The sequence below is a fragment of the Crinia signifera genome, chromosome 19 (assembly GCF_055691185.1).
Source record: "Crinia signifera chromosome 19, ASM5569118v1, whole genome shotgun sequence".
Classification (NCBI taxonomy): Eukaryota; Metazoa; Chordata; class Amphibia; order Anura; family Myobatrachidae; genus Crinia; species Crinia signifera.
In genome coordinates this window covers 66074621-66099307 of record NC_139226.1, presented here as the reverse complement: position 1 = coordinate 66099307, position 24687 = coordinate 66074621, and the positions used below count along the sequence as shown (strand labels likewise).

General features: G+C 44.6%; 1 protein-coding gene across 3 annotated transcripts in view; it reads left to right on the top strand.

The window, feature by feature from the left end:
* DRC12 (dynein regulatory complex subunit 12 homolog) overlaps window positions 1-16735 on the top strand; it is a 53675-nt gene extending 36940 nt beyond the window's left edge. For all 3 annotated transcript variants that reach the window (XM_083162714.1, XM_083162712.1, XM_083162713.1), the window contains exons 6-7: window positions 6554-6684; window positions 15477-16735. In XM_083162714.1, the coding sequence (XP_083018840.1) occupies window positions 6554-6684; window positions 15477-15605 (260 nt within the window). In that variant the 3' untranslated portion in view covers window positions 15606-16735. The remainder of the gene's footprint in view (window positions 1-6553; window positions 6685-15476) is intronic.
* Window positions 16736-24687: the final 7952 nt, after the last annotated feature.

Genomic DNA, 24687 nt, shown 5'->3' with positions numbered 1-24687 from the left:
GAGCCCTTATGTAATATTGCTTCCTTGATAATGTTGCGGGACAGTGGCTTAAGGAAACTACAAGTGAACCAGCACCACCAAGACCCTGTAAACTGTATATAGTGCCTGGGAGACTGTCCCTTCTACACAGGGTGTTCAGGCTGTTGGGGGAGCATCAATGTACTTATAAATAAAGTTCAGTGGAGCGTGTACCGGCCCGACACGGAGCGGGGCACGCGCGGTGGAAGATAAAAGGGGGAGCCGTTGGAGCTGTGTCGCAGTAGTTTGATCCAGCAGCTGAGAGTTGAGGGGATCTACGCAGTAAAGTAGCGGAGAAGTGAGAGACGGAGAATGATCCGGGACACTTACCGGACAAAGTGCAAAGTCCGGTGCAGGCCGCTTAAAGCTAGTGTGTCCAGGGGATTTGCGGCAGTCCCAAACAGCCGAGTGGACGTCAGAAACAGGGAGAAGTGGCCAGAGTGAAGCGGTTGCTGGAAGACGGACCCGGGCGCCATCTTGGGAAGGAGTCGGGGGAAGGCCGGCTGACGTGATCCAGTGTGGGCAGGCCGGAGCAGGAGAATTCAGCGTCACTCGGGGATAGTGACAGCCAGCTCAGAGCTGGAGCCCTGTCATCCGGGGAAAGAGACCGAGTGGTGGTGAGTAAAAGGTGTACTCTCACCCCCATCACCCACACATTCATACAGCTAATACACAAAGGAACACTCACCTAGGGCTTACTCATTCATCTAAGCCAAAGTGAGCTTATAGAAGGTTCCGGAGGGGTGGCTTATATAGTAACCCACTCTGATCAGCCCCACAACAGTCAGCCAAGCTCCAAGAAATATTCAGGATACCACAGGGATGCTAGCGGGCTAAACCCGATCAAGGTCAGGGGACGCCATGTCAGGATAGAAAGCTAGCCAACATGGAGTATAAAGTCAGCTCAGGCGAGTCATAGTGCAGCGAGCTCCCTATCCAACGCACTGGTTGTGAGGAAGGCTAAACCCGATCAAGGTCAGGGGACGCCTTCATCAGGATAGAAGGCTAGCCAACGTGGAGTATAAAGTCAGCTCAGGCAAGTCCTAGTGCAGCTAGATCCTTATTCAAAGCACTGGTTGTGAGTAAAGGCTAAACCCGACCAAGGTCAGGGGATGCCCATTGCCGAATAAATAATTGTCCCCTTGTAGGAAAAGACAGTCGGATAATACAAGGCAAGCAAGGTATCACTATTCGCAGGATTTCCAGGACACCCCAAGGCGGCCAATAGCGGCATTCGGGAGGCGGAGCCGCACGATGTAAACAAACACACGTGCGTCTCCGTCAGTCCGGTCTGGTTTCGGGGTGTCGGTTTGTTTTTTTTGCAAAGACCTTACCTGGACTACGTCGCGCTGGGACAGGTGAGTATGGTTTCCTTCCACAGCTTCCCAAATGGATTTCTTCGGACTCCGGACCGCCGACGCCGTCGCCGACATGGATACAGACGCCGACACGGACCAGGACATCAGGACCAGGGCTACCTACGGGCTCAAGATAGGTAAGTATCAGTATGTATGTGTTATGTATGTATTAAACTTTTATTTTTCACGTGTGTCAGTGTGTTTATTTAACTCTTTCTTTTACTGTGGAACTACAAGACCCAGCGGGCCCTTTAATGCCCCGCAGGCTGGGACTTGTGGTTCTCCAAGTCCCAGCTTGCGGGGGAGGCTTGCTGGGACTCATAGTTCACCAGTAAAAGACAATGGTTTTTATTCTATTTTTTACACCATACCATCAGCTCGATGCCCACCGCCCAGGGGCATCGAGGACAGCACCAGGCTTCAGCCTGGTCAGGTAAGTCCTGGAGGGGGGGGACCCCTTTATTGGGGGGGTCCCCACTCCCCCAGGGCCCCTGGCCAGGCTGACTGGTCGGTAGGGTTAATGCTTTGGCCGCGGGAACTTATATCATAAGTGTCCTCCGGCTGTGGCATTACCCTGCTGGCTGGTTGTGCCTGGGGCTGGTTCTTAAAATACGGGGGACCCCTAGTCATTTTGTCCCCCGTATTTTGGGAACCCCTATTTGTCGGGTTTCCTGATTTTTTTATTACCAGCCCCGGCTCTTTCAGCCTGGTGCTGGTTACGGCAGTGGGGGGGACCCCACGCCGTTTTTTTTTTTTAAATTCCCCCCCCCCCCCCCTATCTTTACACTGCTTAAACGGGTTTTTAAACGGGTAAGTGGGAATGTGACAAAAACAGCTTTTAAACGGTAATTTACCGTTTAAAAGCTGCAGTGGGAAAGAGTCTTTATGGCTCTTACCCGTTTAAAGACCCGTTTAAAAAAAACGGGTCATTACCCGTGTAGGCAGTGGGAAAGCAGCATTAGTGTTATATAGTATGTCCCCAAACAGATAGGATCCTAAAAGTAAAGAAAGGTTATTTAACAAAGTAATAGATATACCGATAGAGCACATTATTGCGCAATAATATTTTGAACATAAGTCACAAGTTATAGATAAGAAAAAGTTTATGTTTTAGAAAATAATACATATGTAATTAATCTAACCTTTAACCATCAAGGTAAGATTGTAAGATTTTGGTACAGGAACGCGGGAGGAGAGGCAGATATTCTACAGTGGAGACACGTTCCGGTTTTAATAAAGAGTGTATTGCAGTCTGTTTGTATATCTAATCGGCATCTGTTTGCCATTCATATTGTAAATGTTACTTTTCCGTATAATTGTTCGGCTGAATATGTTATAATAAAAATCTGTTAAACCGTGCTTATGTGGTACTAACGGGAAAGCAGCAGGAGTCAAGTCACTTCAGCAGTGCAGATACTTACCTGGTCGCAAGGTGAGTGACAAATACACCTATTTTTTAACAAATTTCCTTTAGTAAACTTCCCCCTATATCTTTGATAATTCACTATCATCAGGAAAGGTACCAAAAGACTGGAGAATAGCAGAGGTAATGCCATTATTCAAAAAAGGAAAAAAGGAGGATCCCGCTAATTACAGACCTGTTAGTTTAACATCAATAGTAGGTAAAATATTTGAAGGATTTTTAAGAGATGGTATCCAGGAATATTTATACCTTCATAGTTTACTCAGTAATAACCAGCATGGGTTCATGAAAAATTGTTTATGCCAAACTAATCTACTTGGTTTCTATGAAGAGGTTAGCAAAAACCTTGATAATGGAAAGGCTGTAGATGTGATTTTCCTAGATTTTGCTAAAGCCTTCGACACAGTACCACACAAGAGGTTGATAAATAAAATGGAGGACATGGGATTAGGGGCAAATATCTGTAGATGGGTAGAGAACTGGCTGTGTAATAGAGAACAAAGAGTGGTCGTGAACAGTGCCATATTAAACATGATACCAGTACCGTGTTTCCCCGATAATTAGACCTACCCCGATAATAAGCCCTACCCCAGATTTTGGACGCTGGTCCAAAATAAGCCCTCCCCCGAAATTAAGCCCTATCAAATTTCCCATTTATTTTTTGGTACCGGTATTTTGTAGGTGTACGGTAGGCCCCGCTCAGCCCCGCTGACCCCCGCTGCCCTCCGCTCACCTCCTCTCACGCCTGCAACACCGCAGCTCCCGTTCCCAGGGATGCATTGCGGTAGGCGCGGCGTGACGTCACGCCGCGCACATCACGCTGCGCACATCACCTCTCAGCTCAACGCCGCTCAGCACACACAGCGCCGGCAGGTCCTTTTTAAGAGATCCATTACACAAACAGGTGGGGGCATGTATGGTACAATGGATGACTGGTAATTGTGGACTGGGGCATTTTTATTAAGGCGCAGTGGGGCATTTTTTTAAAGGCACAGTGGGGCATGTTTTAATGGACCTGTCAAGGTCTATTAAAATAAGCCCTCCCCCGAAAATAAGACCTATGGTCTTTTTTGGGTGAAAAAAAAAAATAAGACAGTGTCTTATTATCGGGGAAACACGGTACTAAGTGGAGTGCCACAGGGTTCGTTTCTTAGGCCCATTTTGTTTAATATTTTTATTAATGATATTGGAATGGGGTTACTCAGCAATGTATCCATCTTTGCGGGCGATTCAAAACTGAGCAGAGTTATTAAATCATCAGAAGATGTCACCACGCTTCAAAATGATCTTGACAATCTAGATGAGTGGGCAAAAAAGTGGAAGATGAGGTTCAATGTGAACAAATGCATGGTCATGCACCTTGGGAGACATAACTAGTGTGCTAGTTATAACCTAAGCGGGGATGAATTGGGTAATTCAGTACTCAAAAAGGGGTACTCTTTATTTAGAAGGGCGCCCATCTCGGCCATCTCGGGCATTGAATGCACTAAAAAATCAGGTGCGATGCGACAGACGAGATGCCCGAGATTTCCCATAGGGAACAATGTTAAATGTCTCAATTGACCCGATTTTCCTGTTCAATGCCTCAATTGACCCAATTTTTCCATAGGAAACAATGTTAAATGGGCCACAGAGGCCAAATAGGCACCCTGAAGTGAATAATGGCCACCTGAATTGTTAACGCCACCCCACGATCAACATCAACCCAAAGCGTGGCGAGCGCAGCGAGCCCGCGAGGGGCGGCGGTACGCGTCCTACGACCTTTTCATACCCCCACTATCCACGTCGGCGTGGAGTTGAGAAAAGAAAGTGTGGCGAGCGCAGCGAGCCACCGAGCCCGAAGCGTGGCGAGCGCAGCGCGCCCCGCGAGGGGACGCGGATACCTTCACAGGTATCCACGTCCCCTCGCGGGCTTCACAGCTGTCCGCGTACCCTCGCGGGGCTCGCTGCGCTCGCCACGCTTCGGGCACGGTGGCTCGCTGCGCTCGCCACACTTTCTATTCTCAACTCCACGCCAAAGTGGATAGTGGGGGTATGAAAAGGTCGTAGGACACGTACCGCCGCCCCTCGCGGGCTCGCTGCGCTCGCCACGCATCGGGTTGACGTTGATCGTGGGGTGGCGTTAACAATTTGGGTGCCCATTATACACTTCAGGGTGCCTATTTGGCCTCTGTGGCCCATTTAACATTGTTTCCTATGGAAAAATCGGGTCAATTGAGGCATTGAACAGGAAAATTGGGTCAATTGAGACATTTAACATTGTTCCCTATGGGAAATCTCGGGCATCTCGTCGGTTGATCGCACCCGATTTTTTAGTGCATTCAATGCCCGAGATGCCCGAGATTTTTTACTAACGATGCCCACGATCAAAATCGTGGGCGCCCTTCTAAGTAAAGAGTACCCAAAAAGGATCTAGGAGTCCAAATAGACAACAAACTGGGGTGTAGTGCTCAATGTAATATAGCAACAAAATAGGCCAACAAAATTCTCGCATGTATTAAAAAGGGCATGGAAACTAGAGACTCAAAAGTAATTATGCCTCTGTACAAATCATTGGTTGGACCGCACCTCAAATACGCAGTGCAGTTCTGGGTCCCACACTATAAAAAGGACATCATAGAATTAGAAAAAATCCAAAGAAGAGCAATAAAGCTTATTAGGGGAATGGAGAATTTAAGCTATGAGGAAAGATTAAACAAGTAACATAATCTGTCTTTAAAATATCAGAACATACAATACAACAAGGGATAAACTACTATAAACATAGGTTGAACTAGATGCACGCAAGTCTTTATTCAGCCTCACCTACTATGTAACTATATAATGTAATTAAGTACAAAAAACCTCTTTATTGGTCACAATGCCAGTAAGGTACAAGTGAAATTGAAAAAAAAAAAAAGGGTAGTGTAAATGTGTAAGCCGGGTCATCTGACCCGGCTCCTGTTTACATCAATGGGGGAAGCCCAACCTCCTGACCGCTGCATCCGCAGGTTGGATGGGGGGGCACACACAGCCTCCACTGATGTCTTCTGTTCTCTGCAGACAGCTGCAGAGGTAGGGAGGAGGTGAATGGATGCCTGTGTGCCGCATCCATTCACCTGGGGGGTGAGCGGGGGCTAGGTGCAGCCCAGCAACTTACCTTGGTGCTGGGCTTGCCCCCAGCATGGTGATCCAGGGCCCAGTGCGGCAATCGGCAGTCCCGGCACTTGGACATCTTGTCATCTCCAAGCCCTGGCTCTGGAACCGCCTCTGCCAGGGGAGGCGTGCAGGGGAAATTTGCTGGTGTAAAAGGTAACAAACACTGGGTCGCATCGGGGTTGAAGCTGGGTCCAAAAGCCTGGGCGCGACCCGGCATTTTGGTGTAAAAGGGGTATTAGTGAACTTTCAGAATTCTTTTTTTGTGCATTTGTGTTTCCGGGTGAAGGAATTTAGGAACTTCACTCTGTTTATTTACTCACCAGCTGCAGTAAGCGCACTCTCAGTTAGTCTATACCACTTTTGTATTTGTATTCCATGGGGTCATGCTAGCTAAAGCAAGCGTAACCCCCGCAGTGAAGCCCCATCAGTAGGGCTTTAGTGCATTTGGAAATGTACATTTTTTTGTACATCCCACCCCAGGAGAGTACACAAGTATGGGTAGAAACATTAGAGAATTATTTGGTACTCTGCTTAGATTATGCTTTTAGATCTAATTTCCATGAATGAGTAGCGAATGTGTCATATTTATAATAAACCTGTTTATACCTTTTCATAGCTAAGTCCCAGCATGCACTGCACATGCTTACAGAAGAATCACAACGCATAGCAAAAGAGAAAGAGGATGAAATCACAGAGCTTAAGAAAGAAGTAGAGAACATGGAAACAGAATATGAGACTGTACTGCATGTAAGTTACATTCTTAAATGTATTAAATGTATTAAAAATTGGGTACTTGTTTCCTAGCATGGCACCCGTCGTAGGTGATCGCATACCTTAAGTTAAGGTATGCGATGGATGCGATTGACGTGATTTCAGAGCTATTTTTAGCCTTTTCCCCAACAATTAAAAAATCGCATCCATCGCATGCGATGCGACCAATGCGATGGTCGCGATTTTACATAGGGAACAATGTTAAATGGGCCAATGGACCCGATTTTTCATTGTATACCCACCCTTATGGGTATTCAACATGCAAAATGCCCCCCCCCCCCCCTCCCATTGTTAACGCCACCCCACGATCAACGGCAACTCGAAGTGAGCGCAGCGAGCCCGCGAGGGACGGCGGTACATGTCCTCCGACCTTTTCATACCCTCACTATCCACGTCGGCGTGGAGCTGATTTTTATATAGTGTGGCGACCAATGTAAAAATCGCGTCAATCGCATCGCATGCGATTTGGTTGCATGCGATGCGATCGACGCGATTTCGTGGGGTCCCGATGGACACAATTTTTATCGCTTGCACCATGCTAGGAAAAAAGTACCAATAATTGTTGCATGTGTGTCCTATATGAATTTAAGCTCTTTTGCATTAACTAAAAGCTTTGGTAAACTTTACTTTTCGATGCGGCTGATACAAGTGTACAACAGGACTTTCTGTGATGAATTATTCTTTTATGCACTGTGAGGAAAGTACTGTAGTGTCCACATACATGTAGCCTCCTGGCACATTAAACAGCCTTCTAGATGTGCCATACCATGGTGTTACTCGATAGTGCCCAGCATCTTTGCATTTGAATTTTTCTGTTACAATGTGTCTTATTCGCAAACTTATTTGAAATTCTGTATTATAATGTTTTCCAGTAAAAAAACCTTAACAGCATTTTATAAGCAGATATACCAACAGAGACATATATTTTTTAATATGTACAGAATAAGAGAATGGCCCTACTGTGAGAATACAGCACTAGTAATACTGAGTTGCTGTACTGTACTTGTAAATTCTTATCTGGGGTTTAGTGGCATCATTATCCTAGTCAGCTGTGTACCAGCAGTAGTAAAAACCTAGGCCCAACTCCCACACAGTGATTGCTCATGCAAGAGTTAAGGTGCAGCCAGTGTGCTTCACATTAAGGATCTGCTGACCACATCAAGGCTTGGGGCACCTCATTACCTCCCCAACACCCCCTCCCTCAATCTCAGGATGGTGCACTTCTGCAATGGACTGTTCATCACTTCAGGTCAACACATTTGCACGGATAATCGTGGGTGGAATACAGCTCTACACCTTTTTCATTGTGTGACTGACTCACAGTGGGGACAATTACATTTTTTGTGCATGCCCAATCTACAAAAAAGAAATTATTGGCGTGTTATGGCCATTTTCGAGGCGTGTATCTTCCTTCAGCTGCAAGCTTCTACATCAGCAAAAACATGGTGCCAAGTCGCTACTGTTGTGTTCAGCCTGCATAGCTATAGAGTTACCCGAGCAAGTGATGTTCCTTGTTATTGCATACAGTTTGCATATGTACAGGGGTTGAAGTGTGGGAAACGGGGTGGAATGGAGTACCACCACCTGCAATGTTCCTGTTAGATTTACTGTGCAGGGCAAATTGGAACTACAGTAGTTTAACCTCCACCTTCGTCCTGCACAGTAATTCTAACAGAAAAGCATTATAGTTTGCAGGTGGTGTCAAAACCCTACCCCCTGACATTGAGGAGAAGGGGAGGAATTAGGTGGCAGAGGAAACTGAGTTCCACCACCTCTCCAGGACCACTTTAAGCCCTTCATATGAATATGGAATTGCAAATAAGTATGTCGGGGGGGGCAGGGTGACTGCCCGACAGGGGGGAATCCGATGGTCAGTATCCTGACGTTGGAATCCTGACTGCCAGTGCTCCGACAGGGGGGATCCTGACTGACAGGGGTTATTCTCCATGGTGGGTGTCCACGACCCCCATAGAGTGAGAATAGAACCTGTGCCCACAGCGTGGTGAGCACAGTGAGCCCGCAAGAGGCTTCTTTGCGCTTGCCCTACTGTCGGAGCACCGGCAGTCGGGATTCCGATGTCGGGATACTGACCATCGGAATCCCCCCTGTCAGACAGTCATACCGCACCCATTTGTGTGCGTCTCCTTTCATTTCTGGGCAGCAGCTTCCAAAGCTTTGAAACTCGTGTGCAAACATGAATTACGCCCTTAGAGCTATTCAAGTGTCATCCTGTCTTTCCGGCTACATAAAACTCCTTTTTGTGGAGAGGAGGGTACTTTCTTCTACATGTGGTGGTCATACCTCATTCCCCAACCTTTCAGATGTCCTGTTTGTTCTCTGTTAAGCAAGTCTTTGGGATCGATGGTATTACAAAATACTGTGACTGAACTATTCCATTGGCTATTGGCTATTCCATTGGCTAACGTACTCATAAGTGAGCTTAGAACTAGTGGTGGTAGCAGGTTCAACCTTATAATGCAAAATGAACTGCTTAGCACAGTGGTTCCCAAACCTTTATGAATCATGGGGCCCTATAGTATCAGAAAAAAAAATTCTCAGCACCCCTAGGCCGCAAAACCACTTGAATGCCTGCTTGGAATGAAGAGAACCTAATGTGGTTTTTAACCACATGCGATTGCTGGAATGCAATCAGCGGCGGGTTTGGGGAGTGGGGCCGGGATGGGGACCGGAGCGCTGACGGCGAGCCGGTACCTGGCTGGGGAGGCTTGGCTGTGTAGCGGGGACCGGAGCGTTGGAGCTTTCAGGCAGCAGGATTTGGCAGCGGCAGCAGATGACTAACACTGGATGGCCCTCTGATCAGAGGGCCTTCCAGTGTTTCAAAGTCACTGCCAGAGGCGTAGGGAGGGCGGAGCCACCGGAGCTCATGCTCCGGGCGGCAATTGGTCGAATGGCGCCGCCGGCCCGCCCCCCCTCCGCAAGTCACTCAAGCAGTGTCCGGCGCCTGCCTCCTGCCCTGCCCGGCGCCGCCGGCCCGCCCTCCCTCCGCAAGTCACTCAAGCAGTGTCCGGCGCCTGCCTCCTGCCCTGCCCGGCGCCGCCGGCCCGCCCCCCCTCCGCAAGTCACTCAAGCAGTGTCCGGCGCCTGCCTCCTGCCCTGCCCGGCGCCTGCCTCCTGCCCTGCTCGCTTGGTCCCTGCCGCCAAGTGTCACGGACGGTGAGGCCGGGCGGCGGGCTGACACTCCATGTCCTCTCCTCTCTCTGAAATTAATTGCTGATGCTGCTCGGTCCGGGCGGGCGGCTTCCGGGCAGCGCAGCACTGTACAGACCCTCCCAGAGTCAGTGTAACCTCCTCCCTGGCTACAGCATGGCGTCGTCAGCCTGGAGAAGGAGAAGGTGGTTTTGCTGCCGCCTGTGCCTCTAACTTATTCAAGGTGGATTTTTTTTTTTACAGTTAAATTATGTTGTTACAGTAATAATAAACTTGTTTTTTGGTGGATTTGTGGGGCCCCGGGGTGGGGTGGGGGTGTGTGTGCTGTATATATATTTATTTATTTACAGCATGTTATATAGCGCAGCAGATTCCAGTACAGCATCTTATATAGTGCAGCAGATTCCGTTACAGCACCTTATATAGGGCAGCAGATTCCGTTACAGTGTCTTATATAGCACAGCAGATTCCGTTACAGTGTCTTATATAGCGCAGCAGATTCCGTTACAGCACCTTATATAGGGCAGCAGATTCCGTTACAGTGTCTTATATAGCGCAGCAGATTCCGTTACAGTGTCTTATATGGCGCAGCAGATTCCGTTACAGTTTCTTATATAGCGCAGCAGATTCCGTTACAGCGTCTTATATAGCGCAGCAGATTCCGTTACAGTGTCTTATATAGCGCTGCAGATTCTGTTACAGTTACTTATATAGCGCAGCAGATTCCGTTACAGTGTCTTATATAGCGCAGCAGATTCCGTTACACTGTCTTATATAGCGCAGCAGATTCTGTCAGTTACTTATATAGCGCAGCAGATTCCGTTACAGCGTCTTATATAGCGCAGCAGATTCCGTTACAGTGTCTTATATAGCGCAGCAGATTCCGTTACAGTGTCTTATATAGCGCAGCAGATTCCATCACAGCGTCTTTTATAGTGCAGCAGATTCCGTTACAGCGTCTTATATAGCGCGGCAGATTCCGTTACAGCGTCTTATATAGCGCAGCAGATTCCGTTACAGTGTCTTATATAGCGCAGCAGATTCCGTTACAGTGTTTTATATAGCACAGCAGATTCCATTACAGCGCCTTATATAGGGCAACAGATTCCGTTACAGTGTCTTATATAGCGCAGCAGATTCCGTTACAGCGTCTTATATAGCGCAGCAGATTCCGTTACAGCGTCTTATATAGAGCAGCAGATTCCGTTACAGTGTCTTATATAGTGCAGCAGATTCCGTTACAGCGTCTTATATAGCGCAGCAGATTCCGTTACAGTGTCTTATATAGCGCAGCAGATTCCGTTACAGCGTCTTATATAGCGCAGCAGATTCCGTTACAGCGTCTTATATAGCGCAGCAGATTCCGTTACAGTGTCTTATATAGTGCAGCAGATTCCGTTACAGCGTCTTATATAGCGCAGCAGATTCCATTACAGTGTCTTATATAGCGCTGCAGATTCTGTTACAGTTACTTATATAGCGCAGCAGATTCCGTTACAGTGTCTTATATAGAGCAGCAGATTCCGTTACACTGTCTTATATAGCGCAGCAGATTCTGTTACAGTGTCTTATATAGCGCAGCAGATTCTGTTACAGTTACTTATATAGCGCAGCAGATTCCGTTACAGCGTCTTATATAGCGCAGCAGATTCCGTTACAGTGTCTTATATAGCGCAGCAGATTCCGTTACAGTGTCTTATATAGCGCAGCAGATTCCATCACAGCGTCTTTTATAGTGCAGCAGATTCCGTTACAGCGTCTTATATAGCGCAGCAGATTCCGTTACAGCGTCTTATATAGCGCAGCAGATTCCGTTACAGTGTCTTATATAGCGCAGCAGATTCCGTTACAGTGTTTTATATAGCACAGCAGATTCCGTTACAGCACCTTATATAGGGCAACAGATTCTGTTACAGTGTCTTATATAGCGCAGCAGATTCCGTTACAGCGTCTTATATAGCGCAGCAGATTCCGTTACAGCGTCTTATATAGCGCAGCAGATTCCGTTACAGTGTCTTATATAGTGCAGCAGATTCCGTTACAGCGTCTTATATAGCGCAGCAGATTCCGTTACAGTGTCTTATATAGTGCAGCAGATTCCGTTACAGTGTTTTTTTCTTTTCAAATGTAACATGCCAACACATGTTAGCCACGCCCCCAATTCATTACCGGGGGGGGGGGGGTCGCGAAATATGCCCTTGCTCCGGGCACCATGTCGCCTAGCTACACCGCTGGTCACTGCTGCTGCTGACAAGTCCCGCTGCTGACAAGCTCCGGTCCCGCCTACACAGCCCCACACCACCCCTCTTCCAGCACCCGATGTCCATCGGCAGGATGGCATGCGACATCGGGTGCTGCACTGGGCACCACTTGATGCGATCAGATGTGATGGGACATCGCATTGCGATGTCGCATCGCATCTGATCGCATAAGTGTATGGGCAGCATTACGCTAGAAATTCTGCTTTTGGTTTAATAAAACTGTATATCTTTACTGGTCTGCATAAGTGACATTTAATCTGCACAGTGGCAGAGGATATAAAGGGAGTGAGAGTTAAAGAAGCGGAGGCAAACAGTATACAGTGAAACAGAGCAAAGGACAGTATCCCTTATTTGTTATAAACTTCAACAGAATAATGAGTCAGGCACGAATTTAGAGAGGGGCGAATGGGGTGGTCGTCCCCCCTAGGGTCCTTGAGCCTCATGCTGGATGCTGTCCCAGACAGCAGCGGGAGACCGCAGGGGTGTGCATGTTGCCGGGTGCGGGTGTCAGTGCCCGGGCTATATGTTGTGTGCACAGCAGGCGGGGGGTGTGGGGCAATGTGCATCGCATACACAGAGTACAGTGTCAGTATGTCACCTTAATAAGGGCACTGCTCACCTGGTGCTTCTGGAGGAGTGAGGATTGGGAAGGGGAGGGGCCTGGCCTGGAGAGGGGAGGGTCAATAAATCGCCCCCTTAGAATAAAAGTTCTTCAGGTGCTATCAGCCACTAAAGTTGTTAACGTAAGGAAGTATTAATCTAAGTGACAGATTTAACCCAGAAAAAGTCAATTGAGTGGATGCAATAATTATTATCTACAGAAGTGGCCTTAAGACTTCAGAGTTTCCTTTGTGGATTACAAATATATTGTTTCTAATTGCTACTTCAAAGGAATAAGACTTACATTGGACTGCTTATTGTGGAATTCTCAGCTCTTGAGAGACAGTGGAATTTGGTGCACCAAGGGACATTGAAAACAAATATAAAAGCATTTATTTTAATTTTTAAGGAATATATTCCAGTATACACTTATTTGGTCCTATATTATTGCGCAATAATAATATAACAGTTATTTCAAAGGTCATTTGTTGTATTCTTGTATGCAATTGTTTGGTGAAAGTTAATAACGTATTTATTGGTTTTAGAAGGAAAAGGTAGGGTTGTTTTATCTATTATCTTTAAGGATCTATTGGGAACAAAGTGCAGGAAGACGAACAACCGACTTCAGTTCCAGTATAATAAAACATGAATTGTAACTGTTGATCTATTTTTATGCATATACAGTATTGCCTGTTGTGTGAATCTTGATAATATATTTTGTTCTTAAAATAAATTGTTATTTTTTTATTGAAACTGTGGATATCTGCATCATACTGTATACCAGTTGGATAAAGATTCTTAACACCTGAAAATAATAATATACTCACCTGAATTCTAACATACTTACCTTTGGAAAGCATCACAGAAGGACCTCTATATTGGGGGGATTCCTACTCCCCCAGGAAACACCGTCCAGGGCTGACTTTGGAGGTGTTAATATTATGTCCTGGGGACTAATATAAGCAAATTCTCTGGCTGTGGCATTACTACCTGTGGCTAGTGGAGCTTGATATAGGGGGACACATAGGCAAATGCAGGGGGGGGGGGGGTTCTGGTTGCCCAGAAACCCCCTCCTCTTGGCAAGTGCCTTAAATTGTGAAATAGCACTGGTATATAATATGATCAATAGAATTGCCACCACATCATGCAGTTTAAGGGACAGAGCAGAGCTGTTGCACATGCCTAGTGTACCAGCTTCTTCTACCACATGTGTGGATCTGAGCCCTCAAACATCACAATGGACCAGAGAGCAGCTGCTAGGAAGAAGAGACAGGAGCCTTACCATGAAGTGGGAGCCTATACTATAGGCCATCTGTACTGTTAATAATCAATACTGTATTTCATACAGTATCCAGTGTATAAAAATACCAATTTTCAGGCCTTTAATGCTCCCCTAGACCCAAGTACTAGATTTTGGATTACATTTGGAAAAGCCCCTCTAAAAATCCTGCGTTTGCCGCTGGGACACTTTTGCCCTTATTCAGGCCATTGTGCATGCGTACCGTTTACTATGTGCATGTGCGGCCGCCCACCACCGTGCATGGATGCAACACAGCCAACAAATAAAAGTAAGCCATGCATGGTCGGACACAGTGGGAGTAATGTGGGTGTATCACAGGGCGCAGCATCAAAAGTGGGCAAAACTGGGCGTGAACCGGGGTGTGTATATGGGTGGTGACAACAAGTGCTGGGCGTACGCCTTGCATGAGTCTTTGACCGATCAGAGCTTCTCACATGAAAAACATTCTTGAGGAAAAAAGCAAGTCTCAAGCTTCGTTGACCAGCCGATCACCAGCCGCATGATCGGGCCTGCATTCGCCCGGGCAATCAACATGTAAAATGGCTAAAAAACTTTCAGTTGCACGCAATACACACCCCAGCAGCATAGAGGTTTCTCTCATTTATCAATTATCTACCTACATGGAAACAACATGGGAACCATAATTTGCAAGTTTAACCTGTGACACCTAAACACAGCTGCTTAGCAAAGTAGCACATTCCAAACAAACAGAAACAACATGTAGTAAGGGTTAATTTTAATTGCAATTGAGGAAGGCAATTAGTTAATTGAATGAAATAAACAACATACACTTTGGGTAATGGGTTAGAGCATGAGTTCCGTGCGGAATCGCGCTGTGGCGTGAAAAAAACTTATCAGAGGGCATTTTGTCGGTCGCCCAGCGCTGGAGGTTACGATGGAAGTCCGTTCAGACATTGTAAGTGCCGTACACACAGAGGAGCGTACGTGCATTCATTCGCCACTCCCCTTTGTGTGTTGGTCCATCCGAACGGAATCTGTGGGCTTGTAGGCATGACTTTGCTCAGTGTGTGTGCATGGTTCAATCGGTCGTATGAGTGCGTACAGGTATCCGAAGGAATGAACCAGAATAAGGCCCTATGGTTTTTTTTTCTTCCATATTTATGAAACAGGACTGGTCCAAGAGCCTGGTGCCAGTTCTTTAAATATAGGGGAATCCTACATATTTTTTTCCCCTGTATAATTTGAACCAGGACCATTTCAAAGAGCCTGAGTATGCTTGTAAAGGAGGGACCAACACATTTTTACTTCTATATTTTAAAACCTTATACACAGAGAAGCCAGCACTGATCGATCGCACTGATCTGTTCATGAAATTTGGGAAATATTAAGGGGAACAGTTGAGCTAGTGATTCATTGAAAGATATTTATTTGTACTGTGCTTTCTGACTCTCCCACTGACTATTATCCTTCTTCTTTAGTCTTGCCTGGATCAGATACTGTCTAAACTCAGTGTGGCTGGGCAGAAGTGGACAAATGAAGCTCAGACCATTCATCAGCAACATAAACAGATGCTACAAGATTGTGGACTAAACCCCTTAGACATCTAAAAATGACATGAAGATCATATTTCCATTAGTAGTGAAATGTTACTCAGTGTGTAGTGTTCCTAATTACTGTATGTGTGTTATGCAGGATGCAATGGTGTTTTGGTGCTGATTTTTGTAATATGGTTTTGCATATTTCTGTACCAAAACCAAGTAGAACTTAAGATACATACAGATACTAGTACTTAAGATACAAACAGATACTAGTACTTAAGATAACCAATAGTTGCAAAATCTACTTTTATGTACTTTTAAGCCTAGCCGTACAACACGCTATAAACAAATGACTGTTTGATGAGCTTGTGTTACACAAACAAATATCGGCTTACACTTAGGGCCCGATTCAGACCTGCTTGATAGGCTGTGTATGTTCGAAGCCTGGCGAGCAGGTTAACGCCATCCCAGTGAGCGCACCCCAAACCTGCTACAAAGATCCCCTCGCTATGCTGCGAGTAGATGCGTGCGCTAACACATCTGCTCTCATGCTCCCGCACAAAGGAAAAATCATTTGATGGTTACTCACTAGACTCTGAAGCCAGGACTTACTTTTCAGCTGGATGGTCCTCTGCGAATTGGGGACGAGCGCTGACGTCATCCACCCACCCCAAACAGACAGGGACACACCTGCGTTAGCAGGGGTCTGCCCACTGTTTTTGTGGGCAGGCCCATGAAACGCCGGATGTCCACCTCTGAACTGTCAATCGGGCAGCGAGTGCCCCGGCAAATTAAATTTTGCCGAACCATGCGCATTTATGCCTATGCACATGCCTATGCGCATGCTCAATCCCCCACCATCAGGCATGGGGACGAATTCTGACCTGTGCAAACAAGTCTGAATCTGCCCCTTAGATTTATTCACAAACAAGAATGCACTTCATTATAAAATTCATTTTTGCCCCTTAGACAGAGTTGCCCACAAGTGCAATGTATCCAGCTCACAGTGTTCACCAAAAGGCCCACAGATGGCTAAAGCAGAGGCACACAGGATACAAGGCTACGGCTTCTTACCAAACCAGAGATCTTTTGCAAGGTGACAGTGACAATGTTACCAGTCACAACAGCATGTTGACCTCAGTACTGTATGCAGCACTTTTATACCACAATGATAAAATGTTACTTAAATGCCTTCACAATTCTTGAATGTTGTTACTTTTGTTCATCTTCCTGTCCTCATACACTGACCAGAGATATTATCTGCAGGGTGTCTACATTTATTTATTTATTTACCGTTTATTATATAGCGCAGCAGATTCCGTTGCGCTTTACAATAGTAGACAGTGATAAAACTGGGTAACAGCAGACTTGGAGGTAGGAGAGCCCTGCTGCAAGCTTAGAATCTATAGGGACATGGGAGGGAAACACAAGGGCAGGCACCAGTAATAGCATAGCAGTCCCACCGAGTTGCAAGTCCAGAAGGGAAGCTATATAATACATAGGTGCCTTAGAGGGTTATGCTTGTGGTAATTAAATATGATAGGCTTGCCTGAAGAGGTGAGTTTTCAGGCAACGCTTGAAAGTTTGGAGGCTAGTGGAGAGTCTTGTTGGGCATGGAAGGGCCGCTCAAACCCAATGAAAGTCCTGTAATAGTGAATGGGAGCTGGTGATCCGTGCAGAAGAGAGACACAGATCTTGCGCAGAGCAGAGTGGTCGAGAAGGGAGATATTTTGTGATAAGTAAGGATATATATGCTGGTGCAGTATGTTTAGTAGCTTTATATGTGAGTAGAAGTATTTTATATTGAATACGTAAAAATACAGGCAACCAATGGAGGGACTAGCAGAGTGAATCAGCAGGCGATGAGCATCTTGCTAGGAAGATCAGCCTAGCAGCAGCATTTAACATGGATTGCAGTGGTGAGTCTGTTCTTGGGAAGACCAGTTAGGAGACTACTGCAATAGTCAATGCGGGATATAATGAGTGCATGGATAAGAGATTTAGTAGTGTCTTGTGTAAGATAGGGTCGTATTTTGCATATGTTTTTTTTAGATGCATGTAACATGATTTGGAGACAGATTGAATGTGGGGAACAAAGGACAGTTGAGAGTCGAGGATTACCCCTAGGCAACAAGCTTGTGGGGTAGGGTAGATTGTCGAGTTGTCAACAGTTGTGGAGATATCAGGATGATAACTGTTCTTGGCTGGTGGGAATATAAGTAATTCCATTTTGGAAATATTGAGTTTGAGGTGGCGAGAAGACATTCAGGATGAGAAGGCAGATAGGCATTCAGAGATTTGGCCCAAGACCACTGGTGACAACTCTGGGGTTGATAGATAGATTTGAGTATCGTCCGAATACAAGTGATACTGAAACCTAAAAGAGCTGATTAGTTTGCCAAGAGATGAAGTATAGATGGAGAAAAGCAGAGGACCTAAAGCTGAGCCTTGCGGTACTCCAACTGACAGAGGTAGTGAAGAGGAGGTAGTGTCAGAGAAGTGAACACTGAAAGAGCGTTCAGATAGGTAAGATGAGAACCAGGAAATGGCTGTATTATTAAGACCTAGGGATTGTAGTGTTTGTATGAGAAGAGTGTGATCAACAGTGTCAAATGCAGCAGAAAGATCTAGAAGTATAAGTAGTGTGTAATGGCCTTTAGACTTGGCAGTTACTAGATCATTCACCACTTTAGTCAGTGCTGTCTCAGTGGGGAGTTGGGAAGAAAAGTCTTACTGAAGTGGGTCTAAGAGGGTGTGAGAAAGTGTGTGAGGCGAGAGTAGACAAGCATCTCGAGTAGATTGGAGAGGCATGGGAGCTGAGAGATAGGACAGTAGTGAGAGAGTGAGTTAGGGTTAGAATTGTTTTTTTCAGAATGGGAGTAATCACTGCATGTTTGAACAGAGAAGGAAAAGTACCAGTAGCAAGAGAAAGATTGCAGATTTTAGTTAAGTTTGGGATAAGCACAGGAGATAGAGTTTTAATGACTTGTGCAGGTATAGGATCAATGGGAGAGGTAGTGGAGTAGGAGGATAGGAAGAGTGTGGATACTTCCTTTTCATTTTTGGGCTCAAATGAAGAGAAAGTACCAGAGGGTTCAGGTGGGGAAGAAAGTGGGTTAGAGGTTGTGGAAGAGCATACCATTTCAACTCTGATGTTATCAATCCTGTCTTTAAAGAAGGAGGCAAGTTCTTGTGCACTGATGGTAGCCGGTGGAGGGGGAGGGTGCAGAAGAGATTGTGTTAAAAAGTCACTTAGGGTTGGTTGCACGATAAGACATGATTGATTGAAAGTATGTTTGTTTGGCAGTGTCCAGTAGGAGTGGTAGATAGTCTTATACTGTATGTGAGGATATCAGTCAGATTACGAGATTTATGTCATTGGTGTTCTACTTTACGTGACCAATTTGTAGATGTCTTGTTATTTTGGAGTGCCGCAGCTGGGGTCTAAGCCTGCATGGGGTGTAATGGGTAGCTGGAGCCACTTCATCAAGGACTGTTTCTAGTGTCTGGTACAGGTGGGAAACCGCAGAGTCAGGAGAGGAAAATGTAGAAATTAGTGAGAGCTGCTGTTGCAGAGAGTGTTATTACTCCACCCTATCAGCATGATTGGATGCTGCATGGTTAGTGAAGGGAGAACTGTGTCCACTTACCGGTTGAGCACCTAGATTTACCAGCATTTGAAAATGAAGTTGCAGTGCAGTCGAGCTCTGGATAAAGCAATAGACAAGACAACACAACACAGCACTGGAATAAAGGTGAATACATGGTCCTAACTACAGTCAACATGAGGACAATTTCAGAATATTTATCAATGCCATATTATCACAGCCACTGTATGCTGTAAAAAGATTTTATGGAGGTAATAACCAGGTGACAGGTACTTTTCATGGATCAACCGACAGTTTGTGTGTGCCAATTAGGCAATTACATTTCTTTGTACATTATAAACAATGTAATACAGTACAATCTTTCAGACCCACATAAACATATATGTAATAACATAAGGCACCTTGATGTCCCATCACGTCCAACTAATGAAGATAAATCAAGTATTTAAAAAAAAAAGAAAAACAAACTGGAAATTCATTTTTCTACATTTGCTGACTTTGTGGGACTCTCCACTTCTAGAGAGTACCAAAAACTCAGGGGGATGATGCTGTGAATCGCAATATCACAACCTCACTGTAGAAAGCAAAGATTTTCTGCAGAAGGTGAGGTCAGGATGGTATTCACTACAAAACACATCATCACACCTCTTCTACAGGGCAGATGTGAACGGGATGCAGAAAGTTTTTCTTCTATCCCAGGATACTGGGAGAATCTCCTGAAAGTTCCATTTTTTGTTTTAATTGCAGCATATCCAATTGGTCGCATGAATAGCTGCAGAATTATTTGCTGTGGGTAAGCATAATGGCAAATTAAGCTGAATGAAAATTGCTAATATTATTGTACTTTGTCCTTTTAATCTAACACCATCCCTTTATTTAATAAATTATATTACATATATTTGGAGCACTCAAACTTTGTATAGCAAAGTTTAATATGTAAATGAAAGCAAGGCATAAATCCCAACCCTACACAATTCATCAAATACTGTATATCAATGGTCACAAATTAAAATACAGGTAAGAAATGGTGCTAGGAAATAATTTATTAAAATTTTCACCTTAAAATGCAAATATACACAGGAATTTACATACAGGATATTAATGTTTTCCCATTAAATACAGCTAAGTTAGTGATACTGGGTAAATAATTGAACTTACATTTCATCTAAAAATGCAAACATACAGTACACAGAAAGTTAATTTAAGTTAAATTAAATGTAGAAAATATAGGCTAAAAGAGCCAGAATATAAATTAGGAATATATATATATATATATATATATATATATTTAGAATTATACATAAATAATATAAATGTGTTAAGCTACTCATATAGTATATCAAATTCAGAGATATTACAATATTAGTAGGCACTATTCAACACATTCTCTTAAAAATCTTGATCGTAATATACAATATGAATGGCTTATCAAATTCAGAAGTGTAATATCTACTGTATCTAGATGTTCCAAATCTGATACGAAGTTAAAACGGAAGACAAAAGTGCATTAATTTCAGTATCAGTTAAGCAATTAATTTACTAAAGCAGTGGTTCCTAAACTTTTGTGAATCAAAGCGCCCTAGAGTTTTAGAATTTTTATTACGTCACTACTAGGCCACCAGTTTCTTATTGAGAAATTCATGCACAAATGCCAAATCAAGTAAATTGTATTTATAGATCATCCTTAGGCTCAGTTACGGTATGTTGTGAGGGACAGGATTCATTTCTGTTTGTTTACATAAACCTGCAGGTTTGTCCTGCTCCAGCAAAACCCACCACGCAAGGTGTTAATAATCCCCATTGTCTTACATCTTGGTCCAGTTATGGTATAGAAGATCGGTGATGTCTAGATCGACTTGGTCAGCTACTAATGGTCGACCGCGACTAGATAGATGCCTAAAAGCAGCAGCTAGATACACATTAATGGGAAATCAGCACAAGCAAAAGGTCGACAGAAACGTGGTCAAGAGTGAAAAGGTTGATATGATTTTTTTCCTTTTTTGGTGTTTTTTTTTTTTTGCACTCACCATGCTTTGGGCACACTATGTTATACTCCCTCTATGTCCACTGGGAAGGCAGAGTTTGAACAAGTCGGTTTTAAGAAAAAAATCATGAAATACTTGTGTCGACCTTGTCAGTGTCGACCATGTTCATGTCAACCTTTTGCTTCTGTCGACTGTCATTGTCGATCTACAGTATTGTATGCTGACCAATTTTAGGTGTCTGCGTTTGACTAAGTAATTGACGATCTAGACATTGTCGATCCATCACCCGGATATGCTTGCTCCATAGGAAAATGAACATGAGCGTACAGTATGTTCTGGGAGCACTTGTACAGGGCTCGCATCAGAAATTGTGGGGCCCAGGACTGACAAAATAGGCAGGTCCTCCCTTCCCTTTCTTGAACACCCTTCGTGCCTGGTGAGACCCATATCTGCAGCACTGGGCAGACTACTCAACCTCTACATTGCTTCAAAGGAAATGTGATCTTTGTTTATGACAAATTATACCTTATAAACTCCAGTCCTTGTCCCCCTTTCTGTCTGGGCCCGGGACTGGAGTCCCCGCAGTCCCCCCCTGATGGCTGCCCTGCACTTGTGTGTAGTAAAAAAGCATCTAGGCTATGTGGGAAGTGTGGTTACACAATATCTGTACTATTGGGATGCGAGCCAAAGTCCCCTCTTGTCACCTTGGACCACAAGCATTTCGTTAGTGCCAATGATTGACATCTTTAGTTTCTGTTCTTGATTTCTTACCACCACAAATAATACAGCTTTTCTAGTTGACTTCTTTACAGGCTCCAAGCATTGACAATTGTGAAAACTCCTCCTTCCTGTACTTGGCCTACATTAGAATGACCATGTTCTGCCAATCCAGGCATAGGCAGGAATATGTGGCAGAGTCAAGCAAACCTGAAGGGGTGCATTTGTGGATGCTCATAGTCCCGGGCATGCACAGTGCTAATTCTCACAAATTATACGGTCATTGGCCATACTGTAGTATCCATTTTGTAGTAGCCCTGTAATGTCAGACCATAAAGAGCCTGCCACATGCAAACAATGACAACTCTAGGCAATGCAGTATTGTACTTCTACAGATTGGTAGCAATTACTAGGGGCAGTGCAATATGTTGCTAATACGAGTTAAATGTATATTTACGTATGTATACATGGGATTCCCTGATTGTATTAATTTAATCTGTATTACCACAGTGATATGCAGTCATGTATTGTCGAAACACATTTGCAGCACTTTGCTAGAAACACATGGACTGTTAGGGTGAGATGACAGATAAGGCAGCTTAGAGCTTAGGATAAACAGTAGATCAAGCCACCGCAAGTCACCTCCTCCTCATGAGGTGGAGGACTTAGTGCATCAGGGGAGGTGAGAGGGCTCCAGAGTGTCCATCCTCCTCTTATTCCTCACTGTTCTGTAACACAGTGTCGTCTTTTTCTGTCTCCAGTTGTGACAAGGTTTCCTCTACCTGTGAAACAAAAAAAATTGCTTACAAATCAGCAGCAAAGTCTAACAAGAAATACAGAATACTTTAGGAATAAGAAGAATATTGGGGCACCATAAACAGCACATGGCCACCCTGTTTCACATTATCCTCTTTCTTTTCACTTGTGTATTTTTTACTAGCCTATTTATAAAGTAATGGATTATCTGGTTATCCCCAGGAAACAGACATTTCAAAGGGTACCCTCAAATATTAAGTATCCCCAGGATGTACTGTATGTGTAGTGATGTAGAAGAAATAGTTTGGCCTCGCAGCTTTTCCAGAGATGTTAGCAAATGGCAACCAGCATGCATTGCACAAAACAACTTTCCAGGAATGAAGAAACTGAGGGGGAAGCCATTCACTACACATGACCACTGAGAAAACATCTAGGCCTTGTCTTATAAAACAATATATGGATGTTTTATTGATGAAAGTCCTGCTAATATGTGTATTGTCTTTTTAAGTTTACTTTGTATCATTTTAAACTTGTTATTGAGATATGTTTTTTTGTGTATGGATAGTAAGCTTATTTATTGCATTAACTAACTGACCCACCCGGCGTTGCCCGGGAAAATCTTGGGATTTCTTTATTTCCAAAATTGCTGAAAAATGTCATCTTATGCTGTGCCAAAGACCTAAGAGTGTAATTTGTTATAGATTCCACCATAATGTTAGAATGTGTTTGCATTGATACTCAATGACGGCAATGAAATCAGGTGTGGTGTTGTTGTTTCAAACACACCACTTCTGACTTGATAGCTTGTTTGCGTTGATGAATTCCACATCCACTCCTGAGATTTAGCACCTATGACATACCCTCCAACATCTGAGGGTCAGAAATCGGTACAAAATCAGAAAGGGACGTGGCCATGGGAAAGGGGGCATGACCACACCTCCATTTCTATACTTTCAATGGTACAGTTTCTAGGGTGTGTAATTACAGGCGCTGAGTGCGTGGGGACCGGGGTGGGCGTTACTTTCCACGCCATAATTAATTAAACATTCACAGCTCCCTACCACTGCCACTCACCGATCCTGCCTGCAGCAGTCTCTGAGGTCTGGCGATCTGTAAAGCACATGCACCGGGCATCTCTACCAAACAGTGGGGCAGCCCCTGAGTGTGGGAGCAGGTCCGCGGGCCTGGCCACATGACGTCATGCACCACTGTAATGCACCACTGGGAATGGGTGCAATGGGCCAAATTCTTCCCTACACCCGCTGGGCCAATCCACTGATCCAGCCATCACAATCATCAATGGGTGCATTGATAAGGTTTGAGTGTAAGAAGTTGAAGAATAAGACTGAGAAAAAAAGTTCCCATGTTAAAGTGTACAATTTACTCAATAAATCGTGAAAAAAAAGTGTACATAGAAGTACAATCAAGAAATGAAAGTAGGATTAAAAAATAAGTTCTGATTCAAACTGATAATTGTTTGGATGGGGGTGAGTTGTGAAACAAATCTATAGGTGGGGGTATGGATATTGTGGGCATAATTGGTGTTTGTTACACCTACAGGGGATCCTCAATTGCAGGGATTTTCACTACAGTGTCACGGTCACAGTGTCACCATAGGGGGATTCCTAATTGGGTTCCAGGTGGTCTATTAGGGACCCTTTACAATCCCGTAGGTCTCTTCTCATTGAGCTTATGGTCTCCCTTAATGATAGTCAATCACTGAGGGAGACTGTAGGCTCCAGGAGAAGAGACCAAAGGGATTGTAAAGGGGTCCCTAAAAGACCACCTGAACCCCAATTGTAAATCCCCCTACGGTGACACTGTAGTGAAATTTTCTCATCATCTGGGGACCCCCTGTAGGTGTACCAAACACCAATTATACCCACAATATCCATACCCCCTCCACCTATAGATTTGTTTTGCAACCCACTGCCATCCAAACAATTATCAGTTTGAATCAGAATTTATTTTTTAATCCTACTTTCATTTCTTGATTGTACTTCTATGTACACATATTTTTTTCATTTTATTGAGTAAATTGTACACTTAACGTGACAAATCTTCATCTCAGTCTTATTCTTCAAC